Source organism: Hyaena hyaena, unplaced genomic scaffold (genome assembly GCF_003009895.1).
Source record: "Hyaena hyaena isolate Hyena2069 unplaced genomic scaffold, ASM300989v1 scaffold_82, whole genome shotgun sequence".
Classification (NCBI taxonomy): domain Eukaryota; kingdom Metazoa; phylum Chordata; class Mammalia; order Carnivora; family Hyaenidae; genus Hyaena; species Hyaena hyaena.
In genome coordinates this window covers 1,289,858-1,309,721 of record NW_024080713.1, presented here as the reverse complement: position 1 = coordinate 1,309,721, position 19,864 = coordinate 1,289,858, and the positions used below count along the sequence as shown (strand labels likewise).

General features: G+C 41.7%; 1 protein-coding gene across 1 annotated transcript in view; it reads left to right on the top strand.

Annotated features, from left to right (window-relative positions):
- Window positions 1-16,418, top strand: part of ZC3HAV1 (zinc finger CCCH-type containing, antiviral 1) — a 67,473-nt gene extending 51,055 nt beyond the window's left edge. Inside the window, exon 12 of the mRNA XM_039233992.1 lies at window positions 16,285-16,418. Coding sequence (XP_039089923.1) covers window positions 16,285-16,321 — 37 coding nt within the window. The 3' untranslated portion in view covers window positions 16,322-16,418. The remainder of the gene's footprint in view (window positions 1-16,284) is intronic.
- The last annotated feature ends 3,446 nt before the right edge of the window (window positions 16,419-19,864 follow it).

The window sequence follows — 19,864 nt, the reverse complement described above, 5'->3', positions numbered from 1 at the left end:
AGAGAGAGAGAGAGACAGCATGAACAGGGGAGGGTCAGAGAGAGAGGGAGTGACAGACTCTGAAATAGGCTCCAGGCTCTGAGCCGGCCGTCAGCACAGAGCCCGACGCGGGGCTCGAACCCACGAACCGCGAGATCATGACCTAAGTGAAAGTCGGACGCTTAACCGACTAAGCCACCCAGGCACCCCTAAAAAACATTTTTTTAACGTTTATTTATTTTTGAGAGGGAGAGAGAGAGTGTGAGCAGGAGAGGGGCAGAGAGAGAGGGAGACACAGAATCTGAAGCAGCCTCCAGCCTCTGAGCTGTCAGCACAGAGTCCGAAATGGGGCTTAAACTCACGTGCCATGAACTGAAGTCAGACGCTTAACTGACTGAGCCCCCCCAGGTGCTCCTCATGTTAATCTTAAATGCCCAAATTAGAGTGGTATATTGACCTGGGACTTGATTGCTGTACCCCAGTCCCGCTCCTGTCTTGGACTTTTTGCAGGGTGGAGGGACCAAATCTCAGACATGCTTGCGAAGTGTTCTCCCTGTTGGTGACATTGTCGGCCGTTACTTCCATTCTGGTTATGGCTCTTCCTGACTAATGTCCAACCCTTTGAAGCCACTAGAAGTAGCCTCCCCTTGCCACTGATAGGTTCTAATCAAAGGTGGGAGGGGTGACCTCTCTTTCTCAGGCCATGCTGGGTCACCTGGGGACTAAAGTATCATGGGTCTGCCCACGTAATATCTTTTTCAGCTCCTTCTTTTTGCTCCTAAATTCTTCCATATAATTATACTCTTAATTTTATTTAAATTATGAGCTACTTTTTAAAAAATATTTATTGATTTATTTTTGAGAGCGAGAGCAAGGAAAAGGCCCAGAGAGAGGGAGAGAATCCCAACCACACTCTGTGCTGTCAGCTCAGAGCCCGATGTGGGTCTCAATCTCATGAACCGTGAGATTATGACCTGAGCTGAAGTTGAGTTGGATGCTTAACCAGCTAAGCCACCCAGGAGCCCCTGAGCTACTTTTTATTGGACTTAACTTCTCACTCTCTCTCTCTTTTGAGTCTAGTTGAAATACAATGTTACATTAGTTTCAAGTGTACAGCTTGGTGATTTGATGAGTTGATTCATGCCGTGTTCGCCACAGTGTAGCTGTCATCTGTCCCATTACGTCCCTGTTACAGTATCATTGACTATATTCCTTAAGTTGTGCTTTTTATTCTTGTGATTTACTGATTTCTTAACTGGAGGCCTGTATCCCTCTCCCCTTCACCCATTTTGCTCAACCTTCCCACCCTCTCCCCTCTGACAACCACTATATGTTGTATTTATAGGTCTGATTCTGATTTTTGTTTGTTTATTGTGTCTTTTTTTATATTCCATTTATGCATGGAATCATATGGTCTTTGTCTTTCTCAGTCTGACTTACTTCACTTAATGTAATATCTTCTAGATCCATCCATGTTATCTCAAATGTCATGATCTCATCCTTTTTTATGGCTGTGTAATTGTGTAATATTCCAGTGTGTGTGTGTGTGTGTGTGTGTGTGTTTGGCACATTTTCCTTATCCATTCATCTGTTAATGGACACTTAGGTTGCTTCAGTATCTTGGCTATTGTAAATAATGCTGCAATAAACATAGAGGTGCATATATCTTTTCAAGTTAGTGTTTTTGTTTTCTCTGGGTAAATACCCAATAGTGGTATCATATAGTATTTCTATTTTTAACTTTGTGAGGAACTTCCATATTGTTTTCCACAGTGGCCGCACCAATTTATATTCCCGCAAAGGGTGCACAAGGGTCCCTTTTTCCCCACATCCTTGCCAGCACTTGATGTTTCCTATCATTTTAATTTCAGCCATTCTGACAGGTGTGAGGTGATATCTCATTGTGGTTTTGATTTGCATTTGTGCACATCGGATCAGATTTTCGTTTGCATTTGATTTGCATTAGTGATGTTGAGCATCTTTTCATGTGTCTGTTGGCCATTTTTTAGAAACACGTCTATTCGGGTCCTCTGCCCATTTTTTTTTTTTTTTGACTTGATTTTTTATTTATTTTTGCTTTTTAAATGTGGTATTTAGACAGTGCTATTGGTATTATGGAATACATAATAAAAAGAAGTTAAAAGTAAACATTTATCATGTGACAGGTCTCTGGTAGTTCTTTACCAAATATCAAATTGATAAATCTGACCAGGATCAGTAGGTCAAATAGTCTTTGAACCGCTGTTTCATTAACCAAAGGTCCACGAAATGGCAACTCCCTTTACCATTTACTAGTTGATAATAAAAGAAGTTTACTGAAGGGCAACATCTGGATTATTAAATAAGAATTAACCTCATGGAAACAAGTTATGATTAAAGTTATTAAGTCATGAAATAAAATAATTAAGGGAGTTGTTCAAATTTGTAACAGTTGCTGTGGTAAGATCATAAATACATCTAAGTATGCATTTGACCAGTTCTTGCCAATGCAATATTATTGAAACTGATGTGTGTTACTTCTGGGCCAAGACTATGAAATGGATATGACTATACTCTGTTTTTCTCCATCTGTTGGCTGGATGCAGAAGACTTTAAGACATCTGATCCAGGAAACAATCTATAGCTGGTCAACAACCTCTATTTTGACTTGGTGGAAAAGGTCTCTCAGATTCTCACTCTTTGGAATCTAAATGAAAAGTACGGAATCAATCATGGACATTAAAAGCTGAAGTTTCTAGAAAGAAATGATTATTAGCACTCAGGGTTTGGTATCTGAGTCTCTGAGTCTAAGATTGGGGTCCATCTAAGTTAACTGTGAAAGGTACCAGACCTAGATGCAGCCTGGGAAAAAGAGCTGGCTAAAACTGGAGATGGGAATGAGGGCTGTGTTCTAAAAGGACATGGTTCAAGAAGGTCATCCAAGACAAGTGGTCACACACAATGGAGTTTGATTGTGGGGCAGGTGCCATCCAATAAGCAAAAGGTATCCATAGAGACAGTATAGTGTAGCAATAAAGGAGGCTTTAGAGCCTGACTACCTGGGTCTACAACTTGCTAGCAGTGTGATCTTAGTTTCCTCAATCTCTAAGTTTCCCCATCTGAGCAAGCAGGGGCCAGATCATACAGAACTTGGTGGGCGTGATGAAGAGTTTGTATTTTTTCTTAGAAGTAATGCAAAACCTGTGGAAGCTTAGGCAGGGGAGCTATGTGATCTGATTCATGCTTTAGAAGAGTTGTTAGGGCTTCAGTGTGGTGAATGGAAAGTAAGGGGAAGGCTGCAGTTAGGAAGAGCCGTTAGGACAGAGACCCAGGTGGCAGAGTATGATGGCTTGGATTTAGGTTGTGGCAAGAGAGTTGGTGGGATGTGGTTGGAGTTGGACTTTTTGGGAGTTAAAGCTGACAAGTATATGAAACGTATGAGAGGAAGAAAAATCAAGTATGCATCCTGCTTTTTGGCTTAACCAACTGGATGGATATTGGTGTGTTTATAGAGTGTAAGCTTTCCTTATTTTGTATCTCAAGTACTTAGAACATGTCTGGAAGATGATAGGTGCTATACATATATATATGATATATATATATATAGTTATTTATTTTAATGTTTATTTATTTTTGAGAGACAGAGCATGAGCAGGGGAGGGGCAGAGAAAGAGAGAGACACAGAATCCAAAGCAGCATCTGCCCATTTTTTAATCAGATTATTTTCTGGTGTTGGGTTGTATCAGCCATGTAATTCTTTTTTTTTTTTTTTTACAAATAGTTTATTGACAAGTTGGTTTCCATGTAACACCCAGTGCTCATCCCCACAAGTGCCCCCCTCTGTGCCTATCCCCCCCTCCCCCCTCCACATCCATCAGTCCTCAGTTTTTATCAGCATTCAAGAGTCTCTCATGGTTTGCCTCTCTCCCTTTCCCCCACCATTTCCGCCCTTCTTCTCCCCCTTGTTCCTCCGTCAAGTTCCTCCTAATCCTCCTATACGTGCAAACATATGATATTTGTCCTTCTCTGCCTGACTTATTTCGCTCAGCATAACACCCTCAAGGTCCATCCATGTTGCTACACATGGCCAGATTTCATTGTTTCTCATTGCCATGTAGTATTCCATGGTATAGATAAACCACATCTTCTTGATCCATTCATCTGTTGATGGACACTTAGGCTCTTTCCATGTTTTAGCTATTGTGGAGAGTGCTGCTATGAACATTGGGGTACATGTGCTCCTATGCCTCAGCATTTCTGTATCCCTTGGGTAAATTCCTAGCAGTGCTATTGCTGGGTCATAGGGGAGTTCTATTGTTAGTTTCCTGAGGAACCTCCACACTGTTTTCCAGAGGGGCTGTACCAGTTTACATTCCCACCAACAGTGTAGGAGGGTGCCCGTTTCTCCACATCCTCGCCAGCATCTAGAGTTCTCTGATTTGCTCATTTTAGCCACTCTGACTGGCGTGAGGTGGTATCTCAGTGTGGTTTTGATTTGTATTTCCCTGATGAGGAGGGATGCTGAGCATCGTTTCATGTGTCTGTTGGCCATCTGGATGTCCTCTTTGGAGAAGTGTCTGTTCATGTCTTCTGCCCATTTCTTCACTGGGTTGTTTGTTTTTCGGGCGTGTAGTTTGGTGAGTTCCTTATAGATTCTGGATATTAACCCTTTATCTGATATGTCATTTGCAACTATCTTTTCCCATTCCGTTGGTTGCCTATTAATTTTCTGGGTTGTTTCCTTGGCTGTGCAGAAGCTTTTAATCTTGATGAGGTCCCAACAGTTTATTTTTGCTCTTGATTCCCTTGCTTTTGGGGATGTGTCAAGTAAGAAGTTGCTGCGGTGGAGGTCAAGGAGGTTGTTTCCTGCTTTCTCCTCTAGGGTGTTGATAGTTTCCTGTCTCACGTTCAGGTCCTTTATCCATTTTGAGTTGATTTTTGTGCATGGTGTGAGAAAATGATCTAGTTTCATTCTTCTGCATGTTGCTGTCCAGTTCTCCCAACACCATCTGTTAAAAAGGCTGTCTTTTTTCCATTGGATATTCTTTCCTGCTTTGTCAAAGATCAGTTGGCTGTATACTTTTGGGTCCACTTCTGAGTTCTCAATTCTGTTCCATTGGTCTATGTGTCTGTTTTTGTGCCAATACCATACTGTCTTGAGGATGACAGCTTTGTAGTAGAGGCTGAAGTCTGGGATGGTGATACCTCCCGTTTTGGTTTTATTTTTCAGTATTACTTTGGCTATTCGGGGTCTTTTGTGGTTCCATACAAATTTTTGGATAGTTTGTTCTAGTTTTGAGAAGTATGCTGGTGCAATTTTGATTGGAATTGCATTGAATGTGTAGAGTGCTTTAGGTAGTAATGACATCTTAACTATATTTATTCTTCCTATCCATGAGCATGGAATGTTTTTCCATTTCTTTGTGTCTTCTTCAATTTCCTTCATAAGTTTTCTATAGTTTTCATCATACAGATCTCTTGTATCCTTGGTTAGGTTTATTCCGAGGTATTTTATGGTTTTTTGTGCAATTGTGAATGGGATCAGTTTCTTGATTTCTCTTTCTGTTGCTTCATTATTGGTGTATAAAAATGCAACCGATTTCTGTACGTTGATTTTGTACCCTGCAACTTGGCTGAATTCTTGGATCAGTTCTAGTAGGCTTCTGGTGGAGTCTGTCGGGTTTTCTATGTAGAGTATCATGTCATCTGCGAAGAGTGAAAGTTTGACTTCCTCTTTGCCAATTCTGATGCCTTTGATTTCCTTTTGTTGTCTGATGGCTGATGCTAGGACTTCCAGCACTATATTAAACAGCAGTGGTGAGAGTGGACATCCCTGTCGTGTTCCTGATCCAGGGGGAAAGCTCTCAGTTTTTCCCCATTGAGGATGATGTTAGCTGAAGGCTTATCATAGATGACTTTTATGATGTTTAAGTAGGTTCCTCCTATCCCAACTTTCTCCAGAGTCTTTATTAAGAAGGGATGCTGTATTTTGTCAAATGCTTTTTCTGCATCTATCGACAAGATCATATGGTTTTTATCTTTTCTTTTGTTGATGTGATGTATCACATTGAATGATTTGCGAATGTTGAACCAGCCCTGTAACCCAGGAATGAATCCCACTTGATCTTGGTGGATAATTCTTTTTATGTGCTGTTGGATTCTATTTGCAAGTATCTTGTTGAGGATTTTTGCGTCCGTATTCATCAAGGATATTGGCCTGTAGTTCTCTTTTTTAGCTGGATCTCTGTCTGTCAGCCATGTAATTCTTAAAACAAGCAAATCGCTTATCTTAAGGGAATAAGTAATAGTGTATCAAGTCTCAATGGGGGCTCAACTCTTACAACTAAGATTAAATTCACATACACTCCAAAAAGCAAGAAGCCAGTCCGTCAGCCAACAATTTTTTTAAGTTTATTTATTTTGAGAGAGAGAGGGAGGGAGAGACTCCAAAGCAGGCTCTACACTATCAGTGCAGAGCCTGATGCGGGGCTCCATCTCACGAACTGTGAGATCATCACTTGAGCTGAGGTCAAGAGTCAGATGTTTAGGGGCACCTGGGTGGCTCAGTTGGTTAAGCATCTGACTTTGGCTCAGGTCATGATCACATGGCTCATGGGTTCGAGCCCCACATCAGAGCCTGGAGCTTGCTTTGGATTCTGTATCTCCCTGTTTCTCTGCCCCTCTCCCAATTATGCTCTGTCTATCTCCCTCTGAAATAAACATTAAAAAGAAATTTAAAAAGAGTCAGATAGTTAACTGAGCCATCCAGGCACACCAGTCAGCCAACAAATACTTTTGAGTGCCTTCTATTTGCTAGATACTGGGGACATAGATGTGAATGAACTAATTAGACATGGCCCCTCACCCAGATTAAATGATTGCAAATGTGCAGCAACTGTAGAAGAAGTGAACAGGTCCTTATGGAAACGTGATCCAGCTGGAGAAGTGTTCCAAGGGGATGGCCCAGGAGGGTTCATGGGCATTAGAGACCCAGCGTGAAGAGTGAGGGATGAGGGGCTAAGATACAGCCCCACAGGACAGAATTGAGACTTGACCCTAAAGGCATGGGAAGTTCATGAAGGATTTACTTATTTATTTATTTATTTTTTAATAGTTTATTGTCAAGTTGGTTTCCATATAACACCCAGTGCTCATCCCCAGAAGTGCCCTCCTCCATGCCCATCACCCCCCCTCCTCTCCCTCCCCACCCCCAACTGCCCTCAGTTTGTTCCCAGCATTCAAGAGTCTCTCATGGTTTGCCTCCCTCCCTCTCCCCAACTATTTTTTCCCCTCTTTCTCCCCCTTGGTCCTCCATTAACTTCCTCCTAATCCTCCTATACATGCAAACATGTGGTATCTGTCCTTCTCTGCCTGACTGATTTCGCTCAGCATAACACCCTCAAGGTCCATCCATGTTGCTTCACATGGCCAGATGTCATTCTTTCTCATTGCCAGTTCATGAAGGATTTTAAGCTGGGGAATAGCTTGATGAGAATTTCATGTTCATGAAATTTAATTGCATCACTAAAACTTACCTAGAAATGGGATGACCATCTTGAGTGAGATAATGTTTCTCTTGTGTTTTTTTATTGAAAAAATTTTTTTTAACATTCATTATTTTTGAGAGACAGAGCACGAGCAGGGAAGGGGCAGAGAGAGAGGGAGACATAAAATCCGAAGCAGGCTCCAGGCTCTGAGCTGTCAGCACAGAGCCTGACACAGGGCTCAAACTCATGAACCATGAGATTATGACCTGAGCTGAAGTCGAACGCTTAACCGACTGAGCCACCCGGGCGCCCCGTTTCTCTTGTGTTAAAACTCAAAGGAATATATATCCTAGGAAATGGAAATAGAGCATGTGTGCTCTTAGGTTTTGGCCATAATTGGCTCTGATAGTGACATAGATGGGGATGTAGTCTGTTTTTCTTATTTTATAAATAGGAATATAATATAATATATGTTATGATTATATTATAATATATGAAATATATAATATGAGTTATGTATTTTATATAATATGAATTATATGAATGTAATATGAAATAATATATATTATTACATAATAAATAGGAATATAAAAATGAAGCCCTGTGAAATCTATCTTGATAGTTTCATAGTGTTACTCACTTACTATCACTTTTCCTTTTAACTTGGCAAAAGAGGAGAGTTCTTGATAGCCAAGGAAAAGCCCTGTGGGTGGTGGGGAAGGAAGAGACCAGGATGGAGTCAGCAGGTCTCACAGACGGGCCAGGTGTCCGTCCAGGAGCTGGGCCCGTTTTTCCCATGCTACCCTCCCTTGAGAAGGTGCTGATGCTTCTTCTTGGCCTGCCTCCTATTACACCGAGTACAGAGCTGTTTTTGTTTGTATCTATGTATTTATTTATTTTTTAATTTGATTTATTTATTTTGAGAGAGAGAGAGAAAGAGAGAGCGCGCGTATACATGCATGAGCAGGTATGGGGCAGAAAGAGAATAAAGAAGGGTCTTAAGCAGTCTCCGCACTGTCAGCACAGAGTCCTGTGTGGGGCTCAGTGTCACAAACCTTGAGATCATGACCTGAGCTGAAATCAAGAGTTGTACACACTTAACTGACTGAACCACCCAGGTGCCCTTGTTTGTATTCATTCATTCATCCATTTATTTATTTTCCTTTTTTTTTTTTTTTAAAGTTTATTATTTTGAGAGAGAGAGCAGGAATAGAGGAAGGCAGAGAAAGAGGGAGACAGTATCCTAAGCAGGCTCTGTGCAGACACAGGGCTGCAACCCACTGTCGAGGTCATGACTTGAGTCAAAACCAAGAGTCTCACGCTTAACCGACAGAACCACCCAAACGCCCCTGTATTGATTTTTTAAAAATTTTTTTATTTATTTCTAGGAGAGAGAGAGAGAGACAGCATGAGCAGGGGAGGGTCAGAGAGAGAGGGAGTCACAGACTGAAACAGGCTCCAGGCTCCGAGCTGGCAGTCAGCACAGAGCCCGACACGGGGCTCGAACCCCCGAACCGCGAGATCAAGTCGGACGCTTAACCGACTAAGCCACCCAGGCGCCCCGCCCCTGTATTGATTTTTAATGTCAGCATTCCATTTCCATCTCCTGTGATGGTATCTGTCCTGGCTAGATAGATGGGTTTGAACCACTGGGCCCGTAATCTTAAAAACTTCAGGCAGTTGCCCTAAAACAAGCCCAGTGGTAGACGCTGGGGAGACTGCTCCTCTCTGAGGGAAAGTAAAGCCCCCCTTTTGCCCGTGTGAAACCACTCCCCTTAGTCTGTTATCTGTATGATTTCATATGTGACCATATTAAGGAGATCAGTCTGGACTGAGGATAAAAACAGTGGTTAGGTAAAGGGCGCCTGCGTGGCTCAGTTGGTTTGGTGTCCTACTTCTGCTCAGGTCACGATCTCACGGTTCATGAGTTCGAGCCCCATGTCAGGCTCCGTGCTGACAGCTCAGAGCCTGGAGCCTGCTTCAGATTCTGTGTCTCCCTCCCTCTGTCCCTCCCTCCCTTCCCTGCTCATGCTCGGTCTCTCTCAAAAATAAATAAACATTAAAAAAAATTAAGAAAAAAAAGAACAACGATTAGGTTAAAGCCACTCTACTTAACAGTCAGAGGACATGAAAAAACTCAGGCTTGGATAAAAAAATAGAAGCAAGGTGAAATTAGAAGTCGCATGTGTCTGGGGGAAAGCTAAGCCAAGAAGGACCTGTCCTGGTTATGAACTGGACTCAAGAGGACAGGTGGGGGACACCTGAGGCCATGGGACATATTTGGGAGCAGGGGGCTGTGGGCATCAGAACATGTATAAAATCTCCCAAGATTCCGCACCCCAGGTTCCTCCCAGTGCGAAATGGGTGGGAAAAAAGAAACAAAAATGTTATTTTTTTTTTTTGTGTTTATTTTTGAAAGAGAGAGAGAGAGAGAGAGAGCAAGCACAAGCAGGGGAGGGTCAGAGAGAGGGAGACACAGACTCTGAAACAGGCTCCAGGCTCTGAGCTGGCAGTCAGCACAGAGCCCGACGCGGGGCTCGAACCCACGAACCGCGAGATCATGACCTAAGGGAAAGTCGGATGCTTAACCGACTAAGCCACCCAGGCGCCCCACAAAAATTATTTTTTTGAAATATGTTATTTTTGAAGGTAATATGAGTGTTTTTATGTAGAAAACCTGAAAGGGATCCGCAGAGAATTGGGATGTTGGTGTTCTGCACAGGAAGTGAGACACATGTGTCCCTCTGCCATGGGGCTCCTCTCTGTCATCTCTGACAGACCCAGTGGAGCCCAGGATCCCCGAATAACCGAGTTACAGCCAACTTGACCCGTCTGATTCCCGGCCTAGAAGGGGGTTCCTTTCCCTGGTCTTATTCAGAGTTCTTTTTAGTTAACAGAGTCCTTTTTTTTTTTTTTTTTTTTTAATTTTTAACGTTTATTTTTTAAGAGGAGGAGGGAGGAGCAGAGAGACAGGGAAACACTGAATCCAATGCAGTTTCTAGGCTCTGAGCTGTCAGCAGAGCCCGACGTGGAGCTCAAACTCCCAGACAGCGAGATCATGATTTGAGCCAAAGTCTGACGCTTAACCGCCTGAGCCACCCAGGCGCCCCCCCAGAGTCCATTATTTTTTGCAGTGCATATCCAGATCCTGTTTTGGTTATCAAAAGCTGACCGTGATTCTTTCTTTCTCCTTAGAGATTTCTTCCAAAGATTCTTTTCTCTGAGGCCGAGAATGTGTCTGGCTAAAATAAAAGATGGTTAGACATAAAGAATCGTAAAAAGAAAAAAAAAAAGCACAATATTATCCCATTATGTCAATTATACTGAGAAAGTGAGAAAGAAAAAGGTAACATAGATTACAGGAAGACAGCATATTGTAAAGTCTAAATATGACCTCCAGGATAAACAGAAGCTGGCTTGGCACAAAGCAAAGGAAAAAAACAAAAAACAAAAAACGTGGGCAAAGCGTGTTTATGAAGGGCAGAGACTGACAAAGGCCAGGAAAGCCATAGGTCGGGTGGGAGTGACAAAAGATGAGGCTGGAGGCCCGTGTCTGATCCTGAAAGACCTTGCACACCCTGCCAAGGGGAGGGATTTTTCTCCGGAGGCCAACCGCAAACCAGTTGCTTTGAAAAGGAAGTGTAGTGACTGGCTGCGGTGTGAGAAAGGATGCGGGACCAAGTCTACAGGTGTTGTGTTAAGAGTCCAGGTCAGGGGCGCCTGGGTGGCTCAGTGGGTCAAGCGTCTGACTTGGGCTCAGGTCATGATCTTGCACTTCATGGTTTCTAGGCTCAGAGCCTGGAGCTTCCGATTCTGTCTCTCCCTCCCTCCCTGCCCCTCCCCCACTCGCATTCTGGCCTCTCTCCCTCTCCCAAAAATAAATAAACATTAAAAAGTTTTTGAAAAAAAGAGTCCAGGGGCGCCTGGGTGGCTCAGTCGGTTAAGTGTCCGACTTCAGCTCAGGTCATGATCTCACGGTTCGTGGGTTCAAGCCCTGCGTCAGGCTCTGTGCTGACAGCCAGCTCAGAGCCTGGAACCTGTTTCAGATTCTGTGTCTCCCTCTCTCTCTGACCCTCCCCTGTTTGTGCTGTCTCTCCCTCTCTCTGTCAGAAATTAAAAAAAAAAAAAAAAAGAGTCCAGGCCAGAAATGAGGGTGGCCTAGCTCCATTAGGAGGCAGAAGGGATGAAGAGGATGTTGGGGTTCAGAGAATCTATCACTTGTAAGAGGTATTTGTGAGAAGGGTTGGATCACTGAAGTGAATGTGTTTCAGATCATATAAATGTGATTTTATTTCTATGTATTTTTTAAATGTTTATTTATTTGAGAGAGAGAGACAAAGAGAACGTAACTGGGGGAGGAGGAAGAAGGAGGAGGGTAGAGGATCTGAAGCAGGGCTTGAACTCACCAACCAGGAGATCATGACTTGAGCCAAAAAAAGTCAGATGCTAAACTGACTGAGTCACCCAAGTACCCCTATAAATGTGATTCTTAAAAACAACTGATGATTCATACTATTTTTTAAAAATGTTTATTTATTTTGGGAGAGAGCATGAGCATGCCCGCAAGTGAGTGGGGGAGGGAGAGAGAATCCTAAGCAGGCTCCTTGCTGTCAGCGTAGAGTCCAATGCGGGGCTTCTTGGTTGGTTGAGTGTCAGACTTCTGCTCAAGTCATGATCACGTGGTTCGTGAGTTCAAGCTTCGAGTCTCTGTCTCCGGCTCTCTCTGCCCCTTCTCCAATTGCGCACTCTCTCTCTCTCTCTCTCTCTCTCTCTTTCTCGCTCTCTCTCCCTCCCTCCCTCCCTCAAAAATAAATAAACTTAAAAAAAAAAGAAAAATAGCTGCATAATCAAATCAGTACTCAGACTTTATTACAAAACAGATAAAAATTAACAAATATAAAAGTAACTCAGTGCCGTTAAAACTTGCACAACTATCTTGGAATGTTGCAAATAATTTCATGGCTTTATCTAGCACTACAAATACACAGTGAAGACAAATACGGATGAAAATTTTGTTTATTGATTTTATTCCATTCACTTTAAGTCAAATATATTTTTACCAGTAACTCCATACTATTTATTTGACACGTTTTACATCGATAGAGTTCAGTTATCTGGAATTGTTCGCTTTCTGAAATATGACTTGGAATTGGAACCAGTGAATAACTGTGTTATGAGCAGCTGAAGTCGTTGTCATAAAATTCCTGCACTGAAGATTGTATATGTTTGTTCTTGGGAGCTTCTCAGAATCATTTAGTCTTATTTCAAAACTGGGTTTGTTTGTTTGTTTGTTTGTTTGTTTGTTTGTTTTTCTTAGCCTAGCAAGTATGGAGTGGGAACAAAGAGATGCCAGAGATAGGCAGCAAGAAGAACGTTAAGTTTTAAGTGGAGAATGAGAGGAGAAATGATCTATGAGACACAGACACAACTTAGCATTTGTTTTTCATGCTGTGGGTAGACCATTGGTAGAGGAGTAAATGGCTCTGTCCCCCTTAGTAACTCAAGAGGGCATCCCTATGTTGTAACACCGTATATCGGGATTAATATATTTATCTGATGCATCAAGAAAGGAAAGGGCATAATGAGTTGTTCTATTTTTTTTTAAATGTTTATTTTTGAAAGAGAGCACTTGTGGAGGAGGGAAAGTGAGATCAAGGGAGGGGCTGAGAGAGAGGGAGACAGATAGCAGATAGTTGAGAGCCCCATGCAGGGCTCCTGAGCTGAATTTGGACACTTAACTAACTGAGCCACCCAGGCACCCCTAGTTGTTTTATTTTTTAAATCCAAGGAATGTGTATATTTTAGAGAGATTTCCTTACAAAAGAGCTTACATTGTTTACAAGTTCCAGAAATTGATATATGAGGAATGGTTCTTTGCAGACATTATGGATTATGATGTACTGAGATGGGTAGTGTCATAGAGTTTGCAGTGGGTGTCCAGCGAGTGAGAAATAATACAAATAAAGAAGGCACAGCCTCCATATACCTGGGTTGTTTGTAGCAGTGTAGTACAGAATGCGTACTTGGTGATCTGGGAAAACTGAGGAGCTGGAACTATAGCTGGGAAGGAGGGTCGTTGCAGGGACAGAGGTGGAGTGGGTGGCCCAGTAGAATTGTTGGGGGATGATGAGTTTTGTGTCTTTGGTCATTTCCCAGTGATCTCCTGGCCTACTGTATGAAATCATAAAAAGATCTGGGTGGATACTGTCTCTTGAATATACTTGTTTTCATTACACATCAGTTAAAAAAGAAAGGCAGGGCCCCTATTTGGCTCAGTCAAGGGTCCGACTCTTGATTTTGGCTCAGGTCTTGATCTCAGGATTTGTGGGATTGAGCCCTGCGTCAGGCTCTGGGTGATTCTCGCTCCCCACCTCCCCTCAAACATGGTTTCTCTGTCTCTCAAAGAAATTAAAAAAAAATTTAAACAAATTTTTAAAAAGAGAAAGACAAAAATACACCAGGAAACCAAAGATATGAAAAAGCAGTTCAGAGAATATGGAATATGCCAATAAACATGAAAAGATGCTCGATGTCACTTGTATTAAGGGAAATGCATATTGAAATCAGATTTTTTTTTTGTGCTTTGTATTGGCAAAAATTAAAAGGATAGTTGATATCCAATGCTGGCAAAGTTGTGGAGAAGTGGGACTTTCTTTCTCCATTGCTATTAACATTTTTAGACTGCTTTTGGAGGGCAATTTGTAATAGCTGTCAATAATTAATATGTTCATGTCCTTTGGCTCAGCCATTATAGTTGTACGATCTGTTCCACAGAAAGACTTATACAGGCTACCAAAGGTGTATTTACCAGGATGTTTCAAAAGCATTTATTTAGAAGTGTCTTGGTAGTAACAAAAACGTGAAAACAACCTATATTTTCATCAGTACAGGAGTAGTTAAATTATGATACATCCATACAATGGAATTCTCATCCGCCTATGAAAAGAATGAGGAAGGGTGAGGTGGAGTGACAGCAAAGCTTCTAGAACTTAATGTAAAAAAACGCAGAGCAGTTCATACAGTGTAATCCCATTAATGAACAAATAAAAGAACATCAAACTGTACCAGAGTAAATGTGTTATGTATGAATGCAAATACACAGAAACCAATGAGAGAATCCCCTCCAAGCTGGTAACTGTTTGGCAAGGAGGGAGGGACAAGAAATGGTGGGCCAGTGATAGTGTTGAATATCTAGTATCTGACCTATTCAGGAAAAGCAATATTTCTGGAATTGAAACATCTAAATGATAAAAAACCGGTAATAAAATGTAATCAGTATATATATATATATATATATTTTAAATGTTTTATTTATTTCTGAGAGAGAGAGAGAGAGAGAGAGAGAGAGACAGCGTGAGCAGGGGAGGGTCAGAGAGAGAGGGAGATACAGAATCTGAAGCAGGATCCAGGCTCTGAGCTGGCTGTCAGCACAGAGCCCGATGAGGGGCTCGAACTCATGAACTGTGACATCATGACCTGAGCCAAAGTCGGACGCTTAACCGACTGAGCCACCCAGGTGCCCCAAAATGTAAGCAGTATAAATGGTATCATAAATAGAATGTATTCATTTTAGTTCTTAACTTTTGCACAGAAAATCAGAATTTGCAAATATACATATTTCTTTTAAAAAGACAGAGAAAAGTATCTGGCAATGACAAACATAAAAATGGGAAATTTTATTTCTTTATTTTTAAAGTTTATTTATTTTGAGAGAGAGAGCACAAGCAAGGGAGAGGAAGAGAGAAGGAGAGAGAATCCCAAGCAGGCTCTGCACCATCAACCCAGAGCCCAGTGCAGGACTCGAACTCATGAACTGTGAGATCATGACCTGAGCCAAGATGAAGAGTCAGAGCTTAACCAATGGTGCCACCCAGGCACCCCTAAAAATAGGAAATTTTAATTTTGTTTTGTTTTTTTTTTTAGAGAGACAGCACAAGCAGTGGAGAGGGGCAGAGGGAGAGAAACAGAGAGAGAATCTCAAGCAGGCTCCACACCCAGTGCAGAGCCTGATGCAGGGCTTGATCCCAGGACCCTGGGATCATGACCTGAGCCAAAGGCAAGAGTCGGACACTCATCTGACTGAGCCACCCAGGCACTCCTAAAATAGGAAATTTTAATTTGTCAGAAAAATGACGGTTGATCTGCTGAGTATAGAAACCTCAGTGGTGTAGAGGTTGTTTCACAGTTGAGGACAATAGATCAACCATTTTGAAAAGCTCTACAAGGGTTTGTGCTACACCTTTCCCTTTCACATTTTCTGGGACCTTCCCAGCAGTAGTAAATGACCTTTGTTCCTTAAAATGTATGCAACATGGGGGGCACTCATGCTCTGCACTGGGTATGGAATCTGCTTGAAATTCTTTCTCCCTCTCCCTCTCCCTCCCTCCCTCCCTCTCTCTCTCTGTCCCCCCATCCATCCCTGGGCTCTCTCTCTAAAACAAAAGTACACGATTTAAAAAGGCCTCTGACGGAGTACCTTTGGTTCATCAGTTACAGTTCAGCTCCTCCTGCACGATTTGCAAGGGTTCGGCTGCTCTGACATCACCACTGGGTTACCCTACTCTAGCCTGTTAGCTTGGGGCCCACACCATCACGGGGAGCCCCAGCACAGTAGCCAAGTTTTGGTAATTCCACTAGGGTTACATGCCGTATTGAAATTTACTTGCATAATAGACTTTTTTTTTTTAATACAAAAGAAGTTTACAAGTATCTATAACATGTTGCTGACACATGCTTATTAGTTAACACCCATCATCTGGTAGTGTGTACATAATCTTACTAACTACATACCTTCTTTTATAATAATTCTTATCCTTTTTCTTTTTCTGATTATTTCTAGGAAATTACTTCAGAAAAGATGCCATCTATTCCCATAAAAATTGCCAGTGTGATACCAAAAACATCGTTATGTTTGTAGCTCGAGTCCTGGTTGGAGATTTTACTCAAGGAGACATGGGAAGCCCGAGCCCTCCTCCACCCCCATATGACAGCTACGTGGATACAAAGTTGAATCCCTCCGTGTTTGTCATCTTCGAGAAGGATCAGATTTACCCAGAATATGTGATTGAATATACTGAACTAGACAAAGCCTGCGTGATTAGTTAGAAATGATGAATACAGCGTCATAAAGGAGGCCATAACCATTCTGTTCTCTTACAGAGCCAGACTGCCCCAAATAGTAAACTTGTGCATTTCCTCACGTAGTTATCAAATTGCCTTAGATCAGTGGTTCCCCAATTTTGTTAACACATTTGAATTATCTGGGAAGCCTTCTAGCAATTCCAGTGTTCAGACTGCATCCCATTCCAACGAAATCACCATTTCTGGTATGACAGCTGGGCAGTGGTATTTATAAATCCCAAGAATTCAAATGCGCCATAAAGTTTGGGAACCACTATCTTAGATGTAACTCGGAACGACCGACTTCTAAAACTCCCAGCTACTCTTCGTTTATTGTATGACATGGTTTTGTTTTAGTTAAATTGCAAAAAAATTAACTTGGGCAATTTAAGAGAAATCTAAAAACGCCTATTGATGTAAGACAGTACTGCCTTTGGATGGAAGATTGTGGAAAGTTGGAGGGAGGGGGCGTATTTTTAGGAAAATGCTGGGGGCGGGGGAAGAAAAGTTCATTTAAATGGCAAATCTGAGTTGAGGCATATATTTCTTTATCTCTGCGTTTATTTAGGGGACTCCATCCGGGTTGACTCTCTGGAATGCAATAAAAAGAGCCGCGAAGTGTGGCTCAGAGAGAAGCAACCAACTGGAGTTCATTGCCCATTTGGGTTCTTCATATATAATGATAGAGACGGTTTTTCAGGCTGAACTTTCATGAAATATTTGTATTTTGGGGGGATCTGAGTCCCAGTAACCAGATTCACACAAATATGACTGATAAACCTGAGTGCTATTTTTAGTTGTTCACTGTAGCAGATGAGGCTCACCAAAGAATTGGGAGCCGGGCCCTCCCTACTGGAGGATGGGCCCCTTAAGAAGGCGAGATTTGTTTCCTGGTGATCAGAACAAAGAAAACAAAGCTTCAAACAGGACTCAAACCTGCAAGGGGCTTCTTCTTTCTACATATAACGGATTGTTTGCAAGTATAGTACAATCAGTTTTTAAAGCAGTTGAGGGTCTTGGACCAAGAATTCCTTCCTTATAATGAATTAGGTTTTCCATTTGAACATTCTGTACCATTCGCCAAAGTTTCCTGCTATGTTCCTTCCAGCAGTCATGTTATAAAACTTAATTAGCATTAGAGTTGATTTTCCATTAGTCAGATTGTAGATCAGTAACAAACATCTCCACAACCCCTTGGTTTAAAGGACTCCCCCAGTAACAGATGTATAGGGATTTTTTAGGGCAGGGTTATTTTCTGGGAGGTTCACCACAAGTAGTTACTCTAATGCCCTTTTTTTTTTTTTTTTTCTTGAATGGTAGCTCCTGTTTAGGAGTTTTCATTTCCTGATCTTGGCTCTCACATTGTCAGAGATGCAGTTTGTCCAACTCTGATTGGCCAATAGACCTCTCAATTTGTGTATTTCACAGGCGCCTCTAATGCAACCCGTCCAAAGTGGAATTCTCTGCCTCCCTCAAACGAATCATTTTCTCCCCTAGTATTCTGTATTCAGAAGTCATTCTTGACTTCTTCCTCTGCTTCCCCCAGGCTGTTCCCAAGTCCTGTTTTACTTCTGAAATATGTCTTTGTCCCCTTCTGAGCTGTATTTTACTCAGTAGTAAGAATGGCCACATTTAAAAATTTTTTTCCTTAATCTTTAAAAACTCAAATCTGATCATGCCTTTGGGATAAAGTTCAAAATCCTTATTACGGCCCCACATGATTTATCCTTCCCTACCCTCTAATATTTATTTATTTCCACACAAGCCACTCCGCCTTCCCTTGCTCTTTGGTTTCCCTTTCCTCCTGGCTTAGGGGTTCTCATTTAGGACTCCTGCCTTTAAAAAAAAAAAAAATGACAAATACATTGTGATATCTACTTCATTATCCTTAAAATGCAGTTCAATGGTCATATATTCTACCTGCACACAATTGCAGAAATAAATTTAAAGTTAGTTAACATTAGTGTAAAACGGAAATACAAGGTACATGACTTGGGCACAGCTATATTAGAAGACCTAGTCAGATGTTTACACCTAATGAGTAAATTCAAAAGAAGGGAGAAAATCAAAACTGAGTTTATACAAAGAAGTATATAGGAAAACAAAGGAGCAGGGATAGAAGTGGACCTTAGAATAACCTGTTTGCATGTGGTAGTACTTATAAGAGAAATATCGAAATAGCCTTAATTGAAATAAACAGTGTGCAAGGCAATCTACAGATTGTCGAGATGGAGAAAATGAGGGAATATTGTATTTTTTTGCAGACGAGCGATAGGTCAATACAAGAATGTCTAGTGAGACATTCAAAATTCGTTTAGGGTGCAGAGTAGTTTCTTACTGTGAGGAACTGTCCAGAATATTGCAAGAGGTTCAGCCTACGTGGCCCTCATGTACTTAATGCCAGTAGCACCCTCTCCTCCCCCCGTCTTATGGTGGCAACGGTAAACCCTAGCACATCTGTTCACCCTTTTCAGAGCAGTAACCTTTTGTCACATCCCTTTTGTTGGCCTGAGAGGAATCGGTAATACAGTCTACTCACACACATGGATTTCTTTAAGAACCAATTTAATGCCCCAACTCTATTATAATGGAGAAATAGAAAGAAAGAAATTTGTAATGAGAATAAAATAAGTTTCAGTATGGAAATGCTCAGGCATGACTATTCTATACGACATCCTGCAGTAGAAACTTACCCCTACTTACAACGAATGGGTTTGAGTTTCAGAGTCGTTCAGAGGCTACTTCCTATAAAGAAGTATGGGAAAATGAAAGATTCAGAGGTGTATGTGACTCTAGGATGAAAGCAAGCGTTAGGGTAAGTCGTAACAGACCATATAGCTTTTCTGTTTATGGTAAGAAACAGAGCGAAATTACCTTAACTGAAATAAGGATAACAGATTGCCTGAGAGGAGAAAAAAAAAAAATGAATGATTGTCTCTCAGGCGAGCTGTAGGTCCTACGTAAATGTCCAGCCAGGGCATTAAAAAGTCGTATAGGATACCGAATAATTCTTCTTTGTGTGGGACTAACCCATCTACTGCAGATACGCGTTCTGCCTGGCTGCATCCACCCAATGCCAGGAATAGTTCCCAATAATTATGAAACCAACAACCTATCAATTTCCAAAACCCCACCATGAGGACCACTGACTTAGTTAATATCTAGCATCCTCAGATTAGTTTACTATTCCCTCCGTGAGGAGTCTAATAAAATTAGATGCGATGCTTGCTTCCCAAACCCCCAGGTTTTTTTTTTTTGTTTTTTTGTTTTTAACAAATAGTTTATTGTCAAATTAGTTT